At 39.5% G+C, this 14,139-nt stretch overlaps 1 protein-coding gene across 5 annotated transcripts in view; it reads left to right on the top strand.

Moving 5' to 3' along the window:
* Positions 1-14,139, top strand: part of LOC125463008 (copine-8-like) — a 636,730-nt gene that overhangs the window by 505,538 nt on the left and 117,053 nt on the right. For all 5 annotated transcript variants that reach the window (XM_048553605.2, XM_048553606.2, XM_048553607.2 and 2 more), the window contains 2 exons: positions 4,502-4,555; positions 6,359-6,420. In XM_048553605.2, coding sequence (XP_048409562.2) covers positions 4,502-4,555; positions 6,359-6,420 — 116 coding nt within the window. The remainder of the gene's footprint in view (positions 1-4,501; positions 4,556-6,358; positions 6,421-14,139) is intronic.

The raw sequence follows: 14,139 nt of genomic DNA, 5'->3' as shown, positions 1-14,139 counted from the left end.
CACAATGATGTTGACATCAGACAGACACATGGAAAGTAAATGCCCTGTCACTGATTTGCAAACTCTCTATGAGCACATTGTTAAACGTTCCTGACAGGTACAAACCTGACAGGACCACCGGGATTATTTCGCCTCTCTCATCCATTTTCAAAAACATTTGTTTGTTTGAAACAAAATCCTTAATGGGAGTTGACTTTCTTTACCTTCAAAGACGTTTTCTCTACTTAACATTGGGCTAGTCCTTCATTGGGAAAAATATCCACAGGTCACAGTTACCTCCAGTTCGATCATTGCCACCCCATGTACCCTCAGGTCCCCTGTACCAGCCTTATGACCCCACACAGACCTAAAAAAGAAGATATGATGTAGAATAAGAGTAGGCCATTCAGCAATGAAGTCTGCTGCACTATCCAAAAATATCATGGCTCATGTGACCGAAAGCTCAAAGCCACATTACTGCCTGCACCTGACAACCTTTCACACCCTTGTTTCGCAAAGACCTATCTACTCTGCCTTAAATATAACCCAAGAAATCTGCTTGCTCCACCTTATTGGGAAGAGAGTTCCAAAGACTCAGGATATTCTGTGAAAAACAAAATTGCCTCATCTCTATTTTAAAATCTGATTTTAATTAATTAGCTCATAGTTCAAGGTGATCGTATAAGCGGAAACATCCTCTCCATACCTATCCTGTCAAATCCTTTCAGGATTTTGTGTTTCAATTAAGTCATCTCTTATTCTTCTAAACTCTGGTCATACCAGCCCAGTCTTTAGTCTTTTCAAAGGATATTGTAGCAGTTAATTCGGGTATGACAGTAGTATTCCTTGAAATTGACAGCCCAGTTCCATACCCATGAGGACAGCCTTATATTTGGTTCATATTGTGCTAAATATAACACCAACATACTGTTCTGTATTTGCAAAATCTTCCTTACTGTTCTGTTTTGGCACCATCACCTTGATAACTTATTATTATCTCCCTTCCTTAATTAGTTTGTACAGTTTAGCATTACTTGTTACTTTTGTTAAGAAGTTGTGTGGAGTACTACTGAATTGGAAGGCAGGAAGATCGAATTTGTTTGTAAAAATGATAGGGAGAAAGAGTTTATGGTTCCTTTAAGAGGGAAAGTGCTTTTCTAAGCTTCAAGATTTACACAGAAAAAATGTCTATAAGTGGCTGAAGATATATAACCCTTTCTAAAATTGAAACATATATCAATGGGCTGTGAGATTGAAAATCTTTAGGCTTGTTTTAATGTTTAAGCAACTAGCTGGAATCAGCCAATAAATTTAAACCAAGTGCTGAATGAATGAAAGCCAACTGAATTTAAATCTCATAGTTTTAGCAATCTCGAACCAATGCTATTGTAAGAAAAGTGATATGTCATCTGAGATGTATAAGGAAAGGGTTTTTGAAGATTGGTGTGAGAGTGAACCGCTACCTGAGAAATAAGTGTTTGGCTCTCACAAGAAATTGCTAAGGTCTCTAAGAAAGCACCATCTTCTAGCTAAGAGTACTTCTAGCAAAGAGTCCTCACAGAAGACCTCACAGAGAAAACATCCCTGACAGCTGGATCAGTGGAAAACAGGTGTTTATGACTTTTGAACAAAAGAAAGGCATGTAGATTTTGAGAGACTAAGGTTTAGTGTATCCTCTTATTAATTGAGTTATATAAGTGAGACTTGTGTTTATTGAAACAGCATACCAGTAAAATTTAATTCAGTTAGGGAATAGCTTGTAGTTAAGGGGAAATTGTTCAGTTTGTTAGTAATTCTGTTAATTTGATCACTGTTAGCGTTAAATAAATAAATTGCTACTTATTACTTATAAAGGGAATATCAGAGATTTTCATTCATTTAATCTCCACTTCTCCTTAACAGTTTAACAGAATAGGCTGTTTTTTGGGGGGTTTAATTATTAGAAGGGGACCTCTACTCCCGCCATTACAGATTGGGAGCTTGTGTTTCAATTTTAATTTCCAGAGTTGCTCAATGTCCCCTTCCAAACATTTTGGTTAGACTGTCGTCATGCAACTCTTATATCTATTTGTTATTCCAGCCATTTAATTTGTCTTAGCACCATCTTATTTTTGATTTTCTGTAATTACCTCTTCTTCAATAAATTAGATCATTGGCCATTCTTTCACTTGCAATTCAGCTGTTAACACTGCACTCACATCATTTGATGCTTCTAATCACCTGTAAAGACTTGTTATTCAGCCTGCCATCACTCCACTCACACCACCCACACCATTTCTACTGTCTTTTGATACTCTTAATTACCTAGAATTATCTTGCAATTATCTCTCCACCTATAAATTCTGTGCCTGAGCGCTTCTCCCCACTTCACCTGATGAAGGAGCAATGCACTGAAAGCTTGTGATTTCAAATAAACCTGTTGGACTATAACCTAGTGTTAAATGACTTCTGCCTTTGTCTACCCCAGTTCAACACTGGCACATCCACGTCAGTGGTATTCTTGCCTTTGATATGGAATTTTTTGACTTCAGGTATCTCAGCATAGAACCTAAGATGGCACTTAAATTACATTATTCACAATTTAGTTCTTCAGATGCAACCAAAGCCCCTTTAATCTCATGTGTTAGATGTTGTGATTGTTGAAAGGACATTGTGTTCTCCACTCTTCCGACCAACATTGTGTCAAGTCATGGCACAAGAAATATATTAGCTGGGTGGTTGTCTAATTTATTGTTTATGAGATCTTCATGTGAACCTATTGAGTACAGTGTTTGGTTACACAGGAAAGATAACATTTCTACATTATTAATTTGTTCTAAAACACATTGGTGATCTTTATATACTCAGTTTTGCTAAATGAGTGATTTCTTTCTTTCATCCATCAGCAAAACTGGCAGAACATTTTAAACAAAATTATTTATTCTAGTTTTATAGTGTGCTTTATTATGTCAATTTCAAAGTCTCAAAGCCTATGATCGAATAGAAAGGGGATGTGAATGGTACAGTGAATTATTAAATTGCCTGTTTATTTATAAGATCCAAATTGAATACGGTCTAGACTGATGGAATGAATGTGCTTTAAACATTTGTTTTACTTTAAATTCTATGAGTCAGTTTTGTTGGTCAATCTCAAGCCATTTTCCATTACCAGTAATGAAGTACCCCAAAATTGTCCAAACTTGAAAGTATAAACGGCAGTATCTGCCACAGAGTGAAAAGAAAACAGCTGGTATGGGAAATGTAAATGTTACGCTTACACCATGGAAATAATTTCACCTGCTGAAAGTTATGTGATATTGCTTTATTCTGTAAACATGTATAAATTGGTTAATCAAAATTGGTGGCATTGTCTCTACCTGCTCAAAGTACAAACTTATTCCAATTACATTTTAATAAGCAATAATTCATTCAAAAAGATTAAATGCATTCTGCTTGTGATTTTCTTTGTGAGTTGCAAAGTTATGCACTTGTGGAAATGACATAGGCCCATGTGACTACGAAACAAAAACAAAATTGCTGGAGAAACTCAGCAAGTCTAGAGCATTCTTGGGAAGAAAGTAGAGTTAATGTTTGCGGTCTAGTGATTCATCATTAGTCATCGGATTCATAACACGAACTATTCTTCCCACAGATGTCACCAGACCTGCTGAGTTTATCATGAAATTTCTGTTGTAGTTCTCAAGCATCTGCAATACAAAGAATCCGTATGATGTGGGAGCAGGTCATGTGGCCCATGGAGTCCACACTGCCCCTCTGAAGAACATCACACGCAGAATCACCCTGTAACCTATCCCTGCATTTCCCATCCTAGACACTATGGGCAATTTACCAGGCCAATCCACCTAACCTGCAGATCTTTGAAATGTGGGAGGAAAACGGAGCACCCGGAGGAAACACACACAGACGCTGGGAGAATGTGCAAACTCCACACACAGTGGATGTGATCTCAAGGGTGGGATCAAACCTTGGTCTATGGCGCTGTGAGACAGCAGTGCAAACCACTGAGCCACCATGCCACCTCATAAATACAACCTCATGTCAACTTAATACCAATACCAGTATGATTTTAGCATGTGAGTCATATTAGAATCAAAGAATCTCTACAGTGTGGAAGCAGGCGATTCAATTCAACAAGTCCACACCGATTCTCCAAAGATTATCCGACACGACGCACCTCCCTACCCTGTTGCTGTAACCCTGCATTTCCCGTGGCTAATCCACCTAACCTATACATCCTGGATACTATGGGCAATTTAACACAGCCAATCCACCTAACCTGCACAGCTTTGGACTGTGGGAGGAAACTGGAGCACCCAGAGGAACCCTGTGCAGACACAGGGAAAATTGGAAATTCCACATAGACAGTTGCCTGAGACTGTAATTGAACCAGGCCCTTGTACTGTGAGGTAGCAGTGCTACTCTGGTTTATTTTCTTGTATGTCATATCCTAATTGAACACACTGTTGTGGCTGCTACCTTTGATAGTTATGTAAATAATGTTAACTTTCTTATTTACAAATAGGTAATAAATCAAAAAAAGAAAATAAAGAAGAAGAAGTATGTTAATTCAGGAACGGTAAGTAATATTCTTGTACGTTTGGTCACTGGGGCTATATTTCACGTGGGTGTTCTTTGAGATTTTACACCATCCTGTGCTTTTTCTCAACAGTGGTATGTGTGGGTTACTTCGTGACTAATGTCACAAACGTCAGAAAAAAACTCATACAATCAATGACTGTGGAATTTTTATTAAGAGATATTTGATAACCACAAAGGTAATGTCAGCTTTCAGAGGCCAGAAAGATTGTTCAGCAATAGTTGTGATTTAGTACACCATTAAAAGCCTTCATGAACAAGGCAGATTTTCATCCGCTGGCTCCTCACAGCAATATTAAGTAAATTTGAAAGACATAATATCAGCAGTGCTTTATCGATGTTTTTGTCTCTGGGTTCTTCAACAGTGAAGCTGTTGAGGGAGTTGGATCAGTAGTAGCAGGTACAAGCTTTTCACACAATTAACTGCACATGTGCAAGTACCAGAATGTGGAATCAGTTTGACAGTGCAATGATGGGCAGCATTTTTACCAGCATTACAACCTTACAAAACAGGACATGCCCTGTGGGGTTGTACAGAGGTTCAGAGGTTAGCACTGCTACCTGACAGTGCTAGGGACTTAGGTTCAATTCCACCCTGGGGTGACTGTCTGTGTTGAGTTTACACATTCTTCCCATGTCTATGTGGGTTTTCTCTGAGTGCTCCAGTTTCATCTCACAATCCAAAGATGTGTAGTTTGGGTGGATTGGTCATGCCGTAGTGTGCGGGTTAGGTGGATTAACTATAGGAAATGCAGGGTTACAGAGATGGTGTAAGGGGTGCTGGTAGGATGCTCTTCAGAGAGTTTTGTAGACTTGATGAGCTGAATGGCCTGCTTCTATACTAGAGGGATTGTATGACACCCAGCATATCACACATTGATCCTTGTCATAAAACTTTCTTATACTGTATGTGGTAAGTGATGAAGAAATCAATATTAGTTCAAGAAATTCTATGGAAACATAATATTCTTGTTATTTGTCATGTGACAACAGGTTAGAAAGTATCTGTTCCAATTTTAATTTACGCAGGACTAAACAGAAATAAAGGGGAGATTTCTTGGAGAAGTTCAAAGTTAAGAGGAGTTTTGATAATATAGACAGGAAGAAACATTTCCACTAGCAGTAAGCTTGGTAACCAGAGGATGTAAGTTCCAGATGATTCTCATAAACTCAGGGAGACGGTTAAGATTTTGTTAGTCAAGTCAATTACGATGATCTTAAATGTACTAACAAAAAGAATGGTGAAAACAAAATTATTTGATAGTAAATAGTATTTAATAGTAAAATTTTCATTTAATTCAAAAATTCGAAACTTCCTATTAAGGGGTATGATTAGGCAAGTAAGATAATTTGGATGGCTCTTTAAAATAACTTACTATGGGTCAAAGAGCCACTATTTATATGGCAGGTTTAGTCAATTATTTAGGCATAACACAATGGTTATGAACGTTCAGAAATAGGTACCTATCTTTTATTATATTAATTATTTGAGTTGAAAGACAGAGCCACGTTACAGAACTATGCAACTGTAGGGTAAGTGAAATGAATGTACTTTGTGGATTTTGTGTGGCTGCAGGATCCAACCAAAACCTCCACAAAACCTGTTCTGAAACTCAAAAGTAAATTACTATGTAGCTTATAAATAAGCATGCTTTTTTACACTGCAGCAGAGCTTTTTCTGCTGTCAGCTGAATTGAACTTCTGAATGATAAGTAATTGTGCTAACTTTTTCACAAAACAACTTTGTCTTTTTCAATTCACTATATTTTCCCTTCCCCTTTAGGTTACATTGTTATCTTTCACAGTTGAATCTGAGCATACATTCCTCGATTATATTAAAGGAGGGTGAGTAAATTTTGAAAAAAGCTGGACACAAATGCAATGTAATACTATGGTCAGTCAAAACCTGCTTTTCTCGCAAAATTGATTTATGTTCCTGGAGGAAGAAGAATCAGAAGAGCATAATGTGATGCATAAGCTGTGATGCTCAATAACGTTAAAGTATCTTAACAGGCAGTGAAGTTAAATCGATGCGCTTGAAGCGTGATTCCTTGATAACAGCTTCAATTCTCTATGAAGCCATGTAGGACTGACTTTTATTACGTTCTACAAAAATTGTCGACAGTACAAATCAATTTAAAATCCCATCTAAGACTCCAAAATTAAATCAATTTGTGTAAAACTTGGTTTAATTAATTAAACCTAAGATATTTTGGATATCCAAGATATATTCTAAAGATTTATTTTGGTGCTTCTCACAGTCCAATTGGTTGTCAGGACATTACGCATATCAGAAATCAGTCAACTTATTTCAATAAAACAGAAGTTGCTGGAAAAACTCAGCAGGTCTGGCAACATCCATGAAGGAAGCATCAGAGTTAACATTTCGGGTCAGTTCTGAGGAAGGGTCACCGGACTCGAAACATTAACTGTAATTTTTTTCTTCATAGATGCTGCCAGGCCTGCTGAGTTTTTCCAGCAACTTCTGTTTTTGTTCCTGATTTAAGCATCTGCAGTTCTTTCGGTTTTTATTTTGATTTATATTTAGGTGTGCATTGTTACATTCGTAGGTTTTTGTAATGTCATCCTGGCTCATTTCTAACACCTTTGCATAACCAAATTGATTGTTGCAATGGCAGGACTGACATATGAGGCACGGTTGAGTTTGTTAGGATTGTATTCAGTTGAGTTTAGGAGAATGAGGGACAATCTCATAGAATCCCTATAAAATTCAAACAGGATTAGACAGGCTAATTGCAGGAAGGATGTGCCTGATGATGGGGGAGTCCAAAATCAGGAGTTGTAGTTTTAAAGTGAGGGGTAAAACGTTTAGAACTGTGATCAGAAATATTTTCACCCAGAGTTTGGTGAATCAGCGAAATTCACTACTACAGAAAATGGTTGAAGCCAAACATTATGTTTTCAGGCAGGAGGTAGCTATAGCTCTTGTAGCTAAAAGGACTCACGGATATGAGTGGAGGATCAGATCAGGATATTGAGTGCGATGATCAGCCACAATCTTATTGAATGGCGGAGCTGACTCAAGGGGTCAAATGGCATACTGTTGCTCCTATCTTCTACACTTTTATGTGTAAGAATCACAGGTCATAGTTTCAAGCCTCACCACAGGTTTTTAATGTGCAATACTTCAACAAAGTAGCAGTGTGCAATTTTGATGGAGATATTAGTTGAGATATTCAGCTAAGGGGATCTGCCAAGGCAGGTAGCCATAAAGTAGTCTGATTTGTGAAGTAGAGTTTTGAAAAACTATATCACTGAATAAATAGATTAACTAGCCATTAATCTCAATATTTTTTTTAGACTTAGTTGTGCATTGATTGTTGCACTTACTGTAATCTTACACTCACAATATAATAGGTTTCCAAGCACTCTGCAACTGCCAGAGAGTGTGGTTTATAAATCCAGTTTTTTTTAATCCATGAATCTCTCTGCAGAAAAATAAATGGCTGTGATGAACACATTCAATGAAGGAAATATTCATTTATTACAAGGCCAATCTTAAACATATTTAAATGGGAATATAAATTTGGAGTTGCTTATTTTCTTTCAAATTAGTAGTTAATAATAAGTGTTTATGTAACATGTAAAAATTTAGATAAGAATTATTTGAGCCGTTTTGAGAAAATGTATCACACTTGTTGGCTTACAGTGTGGAAAAATGTTATGAAAAGGATACAAGCAGTGAAAAATTATAGTTCTTATGTAAAAGTAGAAATATAACACAGTTTTGAATGGGGATCCTCGCCAAGATTTTCAAGATTAAAAGCGGCTTTGCGTGAATGAAAGATGATGTCTTGTTTCTGCTGTCACAATGGCTCTGTAACAAAGGGAATATTCAGAATATCAGATTATCATTAGAAGTTCAAAGGAAGAGATTGGAAAAAAGGAAAGTGAGGGCCTAGTAGTATTATCCGCGAACTGTTAATCCAGAGACCCAAGTCATGTTCTGGGGAGGTTTCCTGCTCCTCTGATGCTGCTTGGCCTGTTGTATTCATCCAGCTTCACACCATGTTATCTCATGTTCTGGGCACCCAGGTTTGAATCCCACCATGACAGATGGTGGAATTTGAATTCAATTTTTTTTTAAAAGCTGGAGTTAAGAGTCTAATGTGATCATTAATCTGCTGTTGATTGATGGAAAAATCCATCTGGTTCACTAATATCCTTAGGGGAAGGAAACTGCATACTCATGACTCCAGCAATATGATTGACTCCTAGCTGCCCTCTGGGCAATTAGAAATGGGCAATAAATGCTGGCCTAGCTAATAATGTCCTAATCATGTTAAATATGAATAAACAAAAAGAAATGAAGAAATTCAGAATTTGTGGAATGTGCTCCGACCGGAAGGATCTGAGGCACGAGACTCAAACGAATTTGAAACAAAATTGTGCATGGATGTGTAAAGGAAGAATTATTTTTTACAAAATCAGATAGTCCTTTGTGAGCTTTAATTTCTGAGAAATTGAGAAACTGTGTGAAATGTACCATAACTTATTGGTGAGTGCATTAGATGGTGAATCTAACTGCTAGCCCATAATTTGTTGTCAGAATCATGATGACACTAATGTTGCTCACTATTACTTATACGTAATGCTACTACAACTTTGTGTAAGAGCCATTGCGTGACAAAATCTAAGCATTACTATTCCAAATGCCATTAATTGCACATAGCAGCTTCTTGCTGTCTTGATCAATATTGAAATTCTTTGAGTGACATGTTGTTGCTTTGTTTAAATGGTAGATTTTGTATATTATTCATTCAAAGGATGAGGCATCACAGGCTAGGCGAGCATTTATTGCCCAGAGGTCAGTTAAGATTCAACTATAATGTTGTTGGTCTGGAATCACATGTAGGATGAGGAAGTTATTTTTCCCTAAAGGGCATTATTGAAGCAGATGGGTTTTTACGACAATTGGCAATGGATTCATGGTCATCATTAGACTGGTAATTCCATTTGTTCAATTCAATTTCAAATCAATTCCACCATCTGAAGTGGTGGGATTCAAACCCATTCCAGTCCCCATTAAACTATATTGTAAGGGATTATTTTTGGCTGTGAACTTCTCTGGCAGTGAAAATTAACAATGAAATGTAGAGTCTCATTTCTTCAGTTGTGACATATTTAAAAATGTAATATTTTTAAAAGAAAAGGATGAATTTTTCTTTCTGTCTCTTCCTGAATCCAGGCTATCTTTCCTTCTTTATTTCTGCCTTTTCTGGAATTCACCCAGCGTGGTATACATTGCCTTCTTTATTTCTTCTGCTCTAAATTTCTTAATCCTTCAATATGATTTGTAAAAGAGACACACATTGTGCAGGTCCCAGCTGCCTAGTTTTGCCTTGCAGCACCGTTATCAGTTAATTTCACTAATCGACTGCAAAAACAATCTCGGATCCTCAACTGGTCAGGGCAGGTCTAAGTAATTACAAGCACATTAGATTTCCTGCTGCTACAAATAATGACCTCTGAGTTTTTATGTAAATTAAGCATTCAGAATTACACAGAGTAAATGTTTTTCTTGAGAACTACCAAGGATATCCCAGTTTTAAAAACATCTCTAAATTGTATGAATGCAAATTTTCAATCAAGATGTTAACTTTCCATAATCATTTGAGTAATTTCATGACCATAGGAAACTTCTCCACAATAACGAGGCTTCCTACAATACATAAATTGACAGCAAAAAGGATCTCACAATCAGTATCATTTGACAAAGCAAACGAGACACTGATTACTGGCAGTAATGTGAATTTTTTTTGCACCTTACTGATGCTTTTTTAAAATAGTCAGAGTTTGTGGTAAAAATAATGATGACACAATCAAAGTTTAATGTTATGGAAAGTGTCATTAACAGTGCTGTGTGGGAGACATTGACATTAGTGTTAATGTCAGTGTTAGTAATCAAGCAGCTCAGGCCCATGGTTACAGTCAGGAGATCAAAGCCTTAGGGAAAAAGGCAGGAAAGTGGAGTTGAAGATTGTCAGATCAGCCAAGATTCACAAAATGACAGGGCAGACTCATTGGGTTGAATGGCCATTTGCTGGCCCTATATTTCAAGGAAATTATACAGATAGTACAGCATTGACTCAGATGTCCGAAATACCGACGGCAAGCCTAGCCATGTCAATTGTATAAAGTCTCCCTCGGTAATATCTTGGGCCAAAACTTGGAGACCGATCCACAGAAGGTCATGCAACGACCTGATACAGTCATGCTCACTGCATTATTACCTTATAGACCATGCTCAACAGATCACCTTTGCCACCTCTATGTATGTTCTGTAACACCTGATGTGAGTTTGCCTCAATCAAGATGTTTTTCCTGATGTGGCAATGTTTATGTTATCTCCTGTAAGAAATTAGATTTGGTTATTATGGCATTGAAAAATCTAACAGACATTTATTACAACTCACTAGCCTGTACAAATATGACATTCCTCAGACACATATGGATCTGGGCTCATAAAGTTATAAATTTACAACAAAACAGCATGCTTCAAGTAAAGCGTCTTGCGACCAGTGATATGAGTTAAGTATGAGATCTTCATACCCGCTGGTCATACACTGTGATATAGTGATGATGTCATGAACATGTCTCATAAAATTATACTGACTATTAGACATAACACAACAACCCTGGCAGGACAGATCCACCACAGCAAGCAGCATTGTGGTAGATATTTTCCAAATAACCTATTCAGAGATGTTACTACACATCTTTGGAGAAGCTGGGACTTGAACTTAGGCCTCCTGGTAGGAGTAGGAACACTACAACTCTGTCGTGAGAGCCCTTAAAAAATTTTGAGCTTAATCCAGTGAACTGCTTACATACCAGACTGGGATCCCGCTGCACTCAGTGCTACACTCAAACAAGGTATGCAGTCAGGAGGGAATTTTCCTGGGTGCCCTCAGCATGAACGTTGTACCCCGTGAATTTTCATGGTAGAAGGTTAAACTGGACAAGGAACCTTTGCTTCTTACTACACCTCCCCCACACTGTTGTTGAGTCAGCTCTCATCCATGTTAAACCAATAGGAAGATGCTTGAATGTGGTTCTTCAAAGCCCTTCAGCAAGACTAGCTCAGTAGCAGTGCTACTGATCAAACTGACTGAGACCTAAATAACATAGCTGCTAGATTGAATCTGCGACAGCTGGTGAGGGAGCCAACAAGAGGGAAAAATCTACTTCACTGCACCCTCACCAAACTACCTGCCACTGATGCATCAGTCCATGACAGTACTAGTAAGAGTGACTACTTGACAATCTTTACACTGAGGACGTGTTTATTCAAGTTATGTAACATTACCCCTGTCCTAAATAGGATTGCTATTTATTAGCCATCACCTATGGGCCATCAGCAGCAGCAAAATTGTATTCAACCACAAACTGTAATGTCAAGGCATGGTATTCCCTCATTCTACCCAACACAGTCAGGTTGGGGATCAGTGCTTCTCTCCGTCAGATGTGGTGATATTTTCACCGTCATTTGCATAATGTTCAATGTCCTTCATAAGTCCTGAACATCCTGGGAGTTGCTCTTATCCAGAACTGGACTCACCTTGTACAGTAGCTACAAGAGCAGGTTAGAAGTTAGGAGTACTGTAGTGAATAAATCACCTCCTGACTCCTCAGAGCCTGTCCACCAACTACAAGGCATAAACTAGGAATGAATGGAATACATGAATGGAATCCTCTCTGATGAAGGGTCTAGGCCCGAAACGTCAGCTTTTGTGCTCCTGAGATGCTGCTTGGCCTGCTGTGTTCATCCAGCCTCACATTTTATTATCCATGAATGGAATACACTCCACTTGCCTGAGCAAGTGCAACTTCAACATGGTGGCTTGATAGTTAGCACTGCTGCCTCACAGCACCAGGGACCTGGGTTCAAATCCAGCCTCAGGCAACTGTCTGTGTGGAGTTTGCACATTCCCCTGTGTCTATGTGGGGGTGCTCTTGTTTTGTCCCACAGCCCAAACATGTGCATATGAGGTGGATTGGCCATGCTAAATTGCCCATAACATCTAGGGATGTACAGGCTCGGTTAGTTAGCCACGGCAAATGCAGGGTTACAGAGATAGGGTGGATGCTCTTTGGAGTGTCGATGTGAATGCAATGGGTTGAATGGCCTGCTTCCACACTGCAGGGATTCTGTGAAAACACTTGAAGCTTGCGACCATCAGGTCAAAGCAGCCTACTTGATTGGCACCACATCCACAAGCTGACATTCCTTCCTGTACTGATGATATGCAATAGCAGCGGTGTGTACTATCTTAAAGATGCACTGCTGAAATTCACCTCCTTACACAACACCTTCCAAAGTCTATGACTATTTTCTATCTAGAAGGATAATGACAATGGATACATGGAAACACCACCACATTTCTTACCAAGCCACACACATTCCGTCAGAGTCACAGGGTCAAAATCCTGAAATTCCTAACAGCATTGGGGTGTACCTACAGCACATGGATCCCAACCATTCAAGAAAGCAAAATAACCAAGTGTGAAGCTGGATGAACACTGCAGGCCAAGCAACATCTCAGGAGCACAAAAGCTGACCTTTTGGGACTAGACCCTTCATCAGAGACGGGGATGGGGAGAGGGAACTGGAATAAATAGGGAGAGAGGGAGAGGCGGACCGAAGATGGAGAGAAAAGAAGATAGGTGGAGAGGAGAGTATAGCTGGGGAGGTAGGGAGGGGATAGGTCAGTCCAGGGAAGACGGACAGGTCAAGGAGGCAGGATGAGGTTAGTAGGTGGGAAATGGAGGTGCAGCTTGAGGTGGGAGGAAGGGATAGGTGAGAGGAAGAACAGGTTAGGGAGGTGGGGACAACCTGGACTGGTTATGGGATGCAGTGGGGGGAGGGGACAAGCTGGGCTGGTTATGGGATGCAGTGGGGGGAGGGGACGAGCTGGGCTGGTTTTGGGCTGCAGTGGGGGAAGGGGAGATTTTGAAGCTTGTGAAGTCCACATTGATACCATTGGGCTGCAGGGTTTCCAAGTGGAATATGAGTTGCTGTTCCTGCAACCTTCGGGTGGTATCATTGTGGCACTCCAGGAGGCCCATTATGGACATGTCATCTAAAGAATGGGAGGGGGAGTTAAAATGGTTCACGACTGGGAGGTGCAGTTGTTTATTGTGAAGCGAGTGGAGGTGTTCTGCAAAGCGGTCCCCAAGCCTCGGCTTGGTTTCCCCAATGTAGAGGGAGCCACACCGGGTACAGTGGATACGGTATACCACATTGTCAGATGTGCAGGTGAACATCTGCTTAATATGGAAAGTCATCTTGGGGCCTGGGATGGGGGTGAGGGAGGATGTGTGGGGGCAAGTGTAGCACTTCCTGTGGCTTCAGGGGAAGGTGCCTGGTGTGGTGGGGTTGGAGGGATGTGTGGAGCGGACAAGGGAGTCACGGAGAGAGTGGTCTCTCCGGAAGGCAGACAAGGGTGGGGATGGAAAAATGTCTTGGGTAGTGGGGTCGGATTGTAGATGGCGAAAGTGTCGGAGGATGATGCGTTGTATCTGGAGGTTGGTGGGGTGGTA

The sequence above is a fragment of the Stegostoma tigrinum genome, chromosome 21 (assembly GCF_030684315.1).
Source record: "Stegostoma tigrinum isolate sSteTig4 chromosome 21, sSteTig4.hap1, whole genome shotgun sequence".
Taxonomy (NCBI): domain Eukaryota; kingdom Metazoa; phylum Chordata; class Chondrichthyes; order Orectolobiformes; family Stegostomatidae; genus Stegostoma; species Stegostoma tigrinum.
This window is presented reverse-complemented; position numbering and strand designations above follow the sequence as displayed.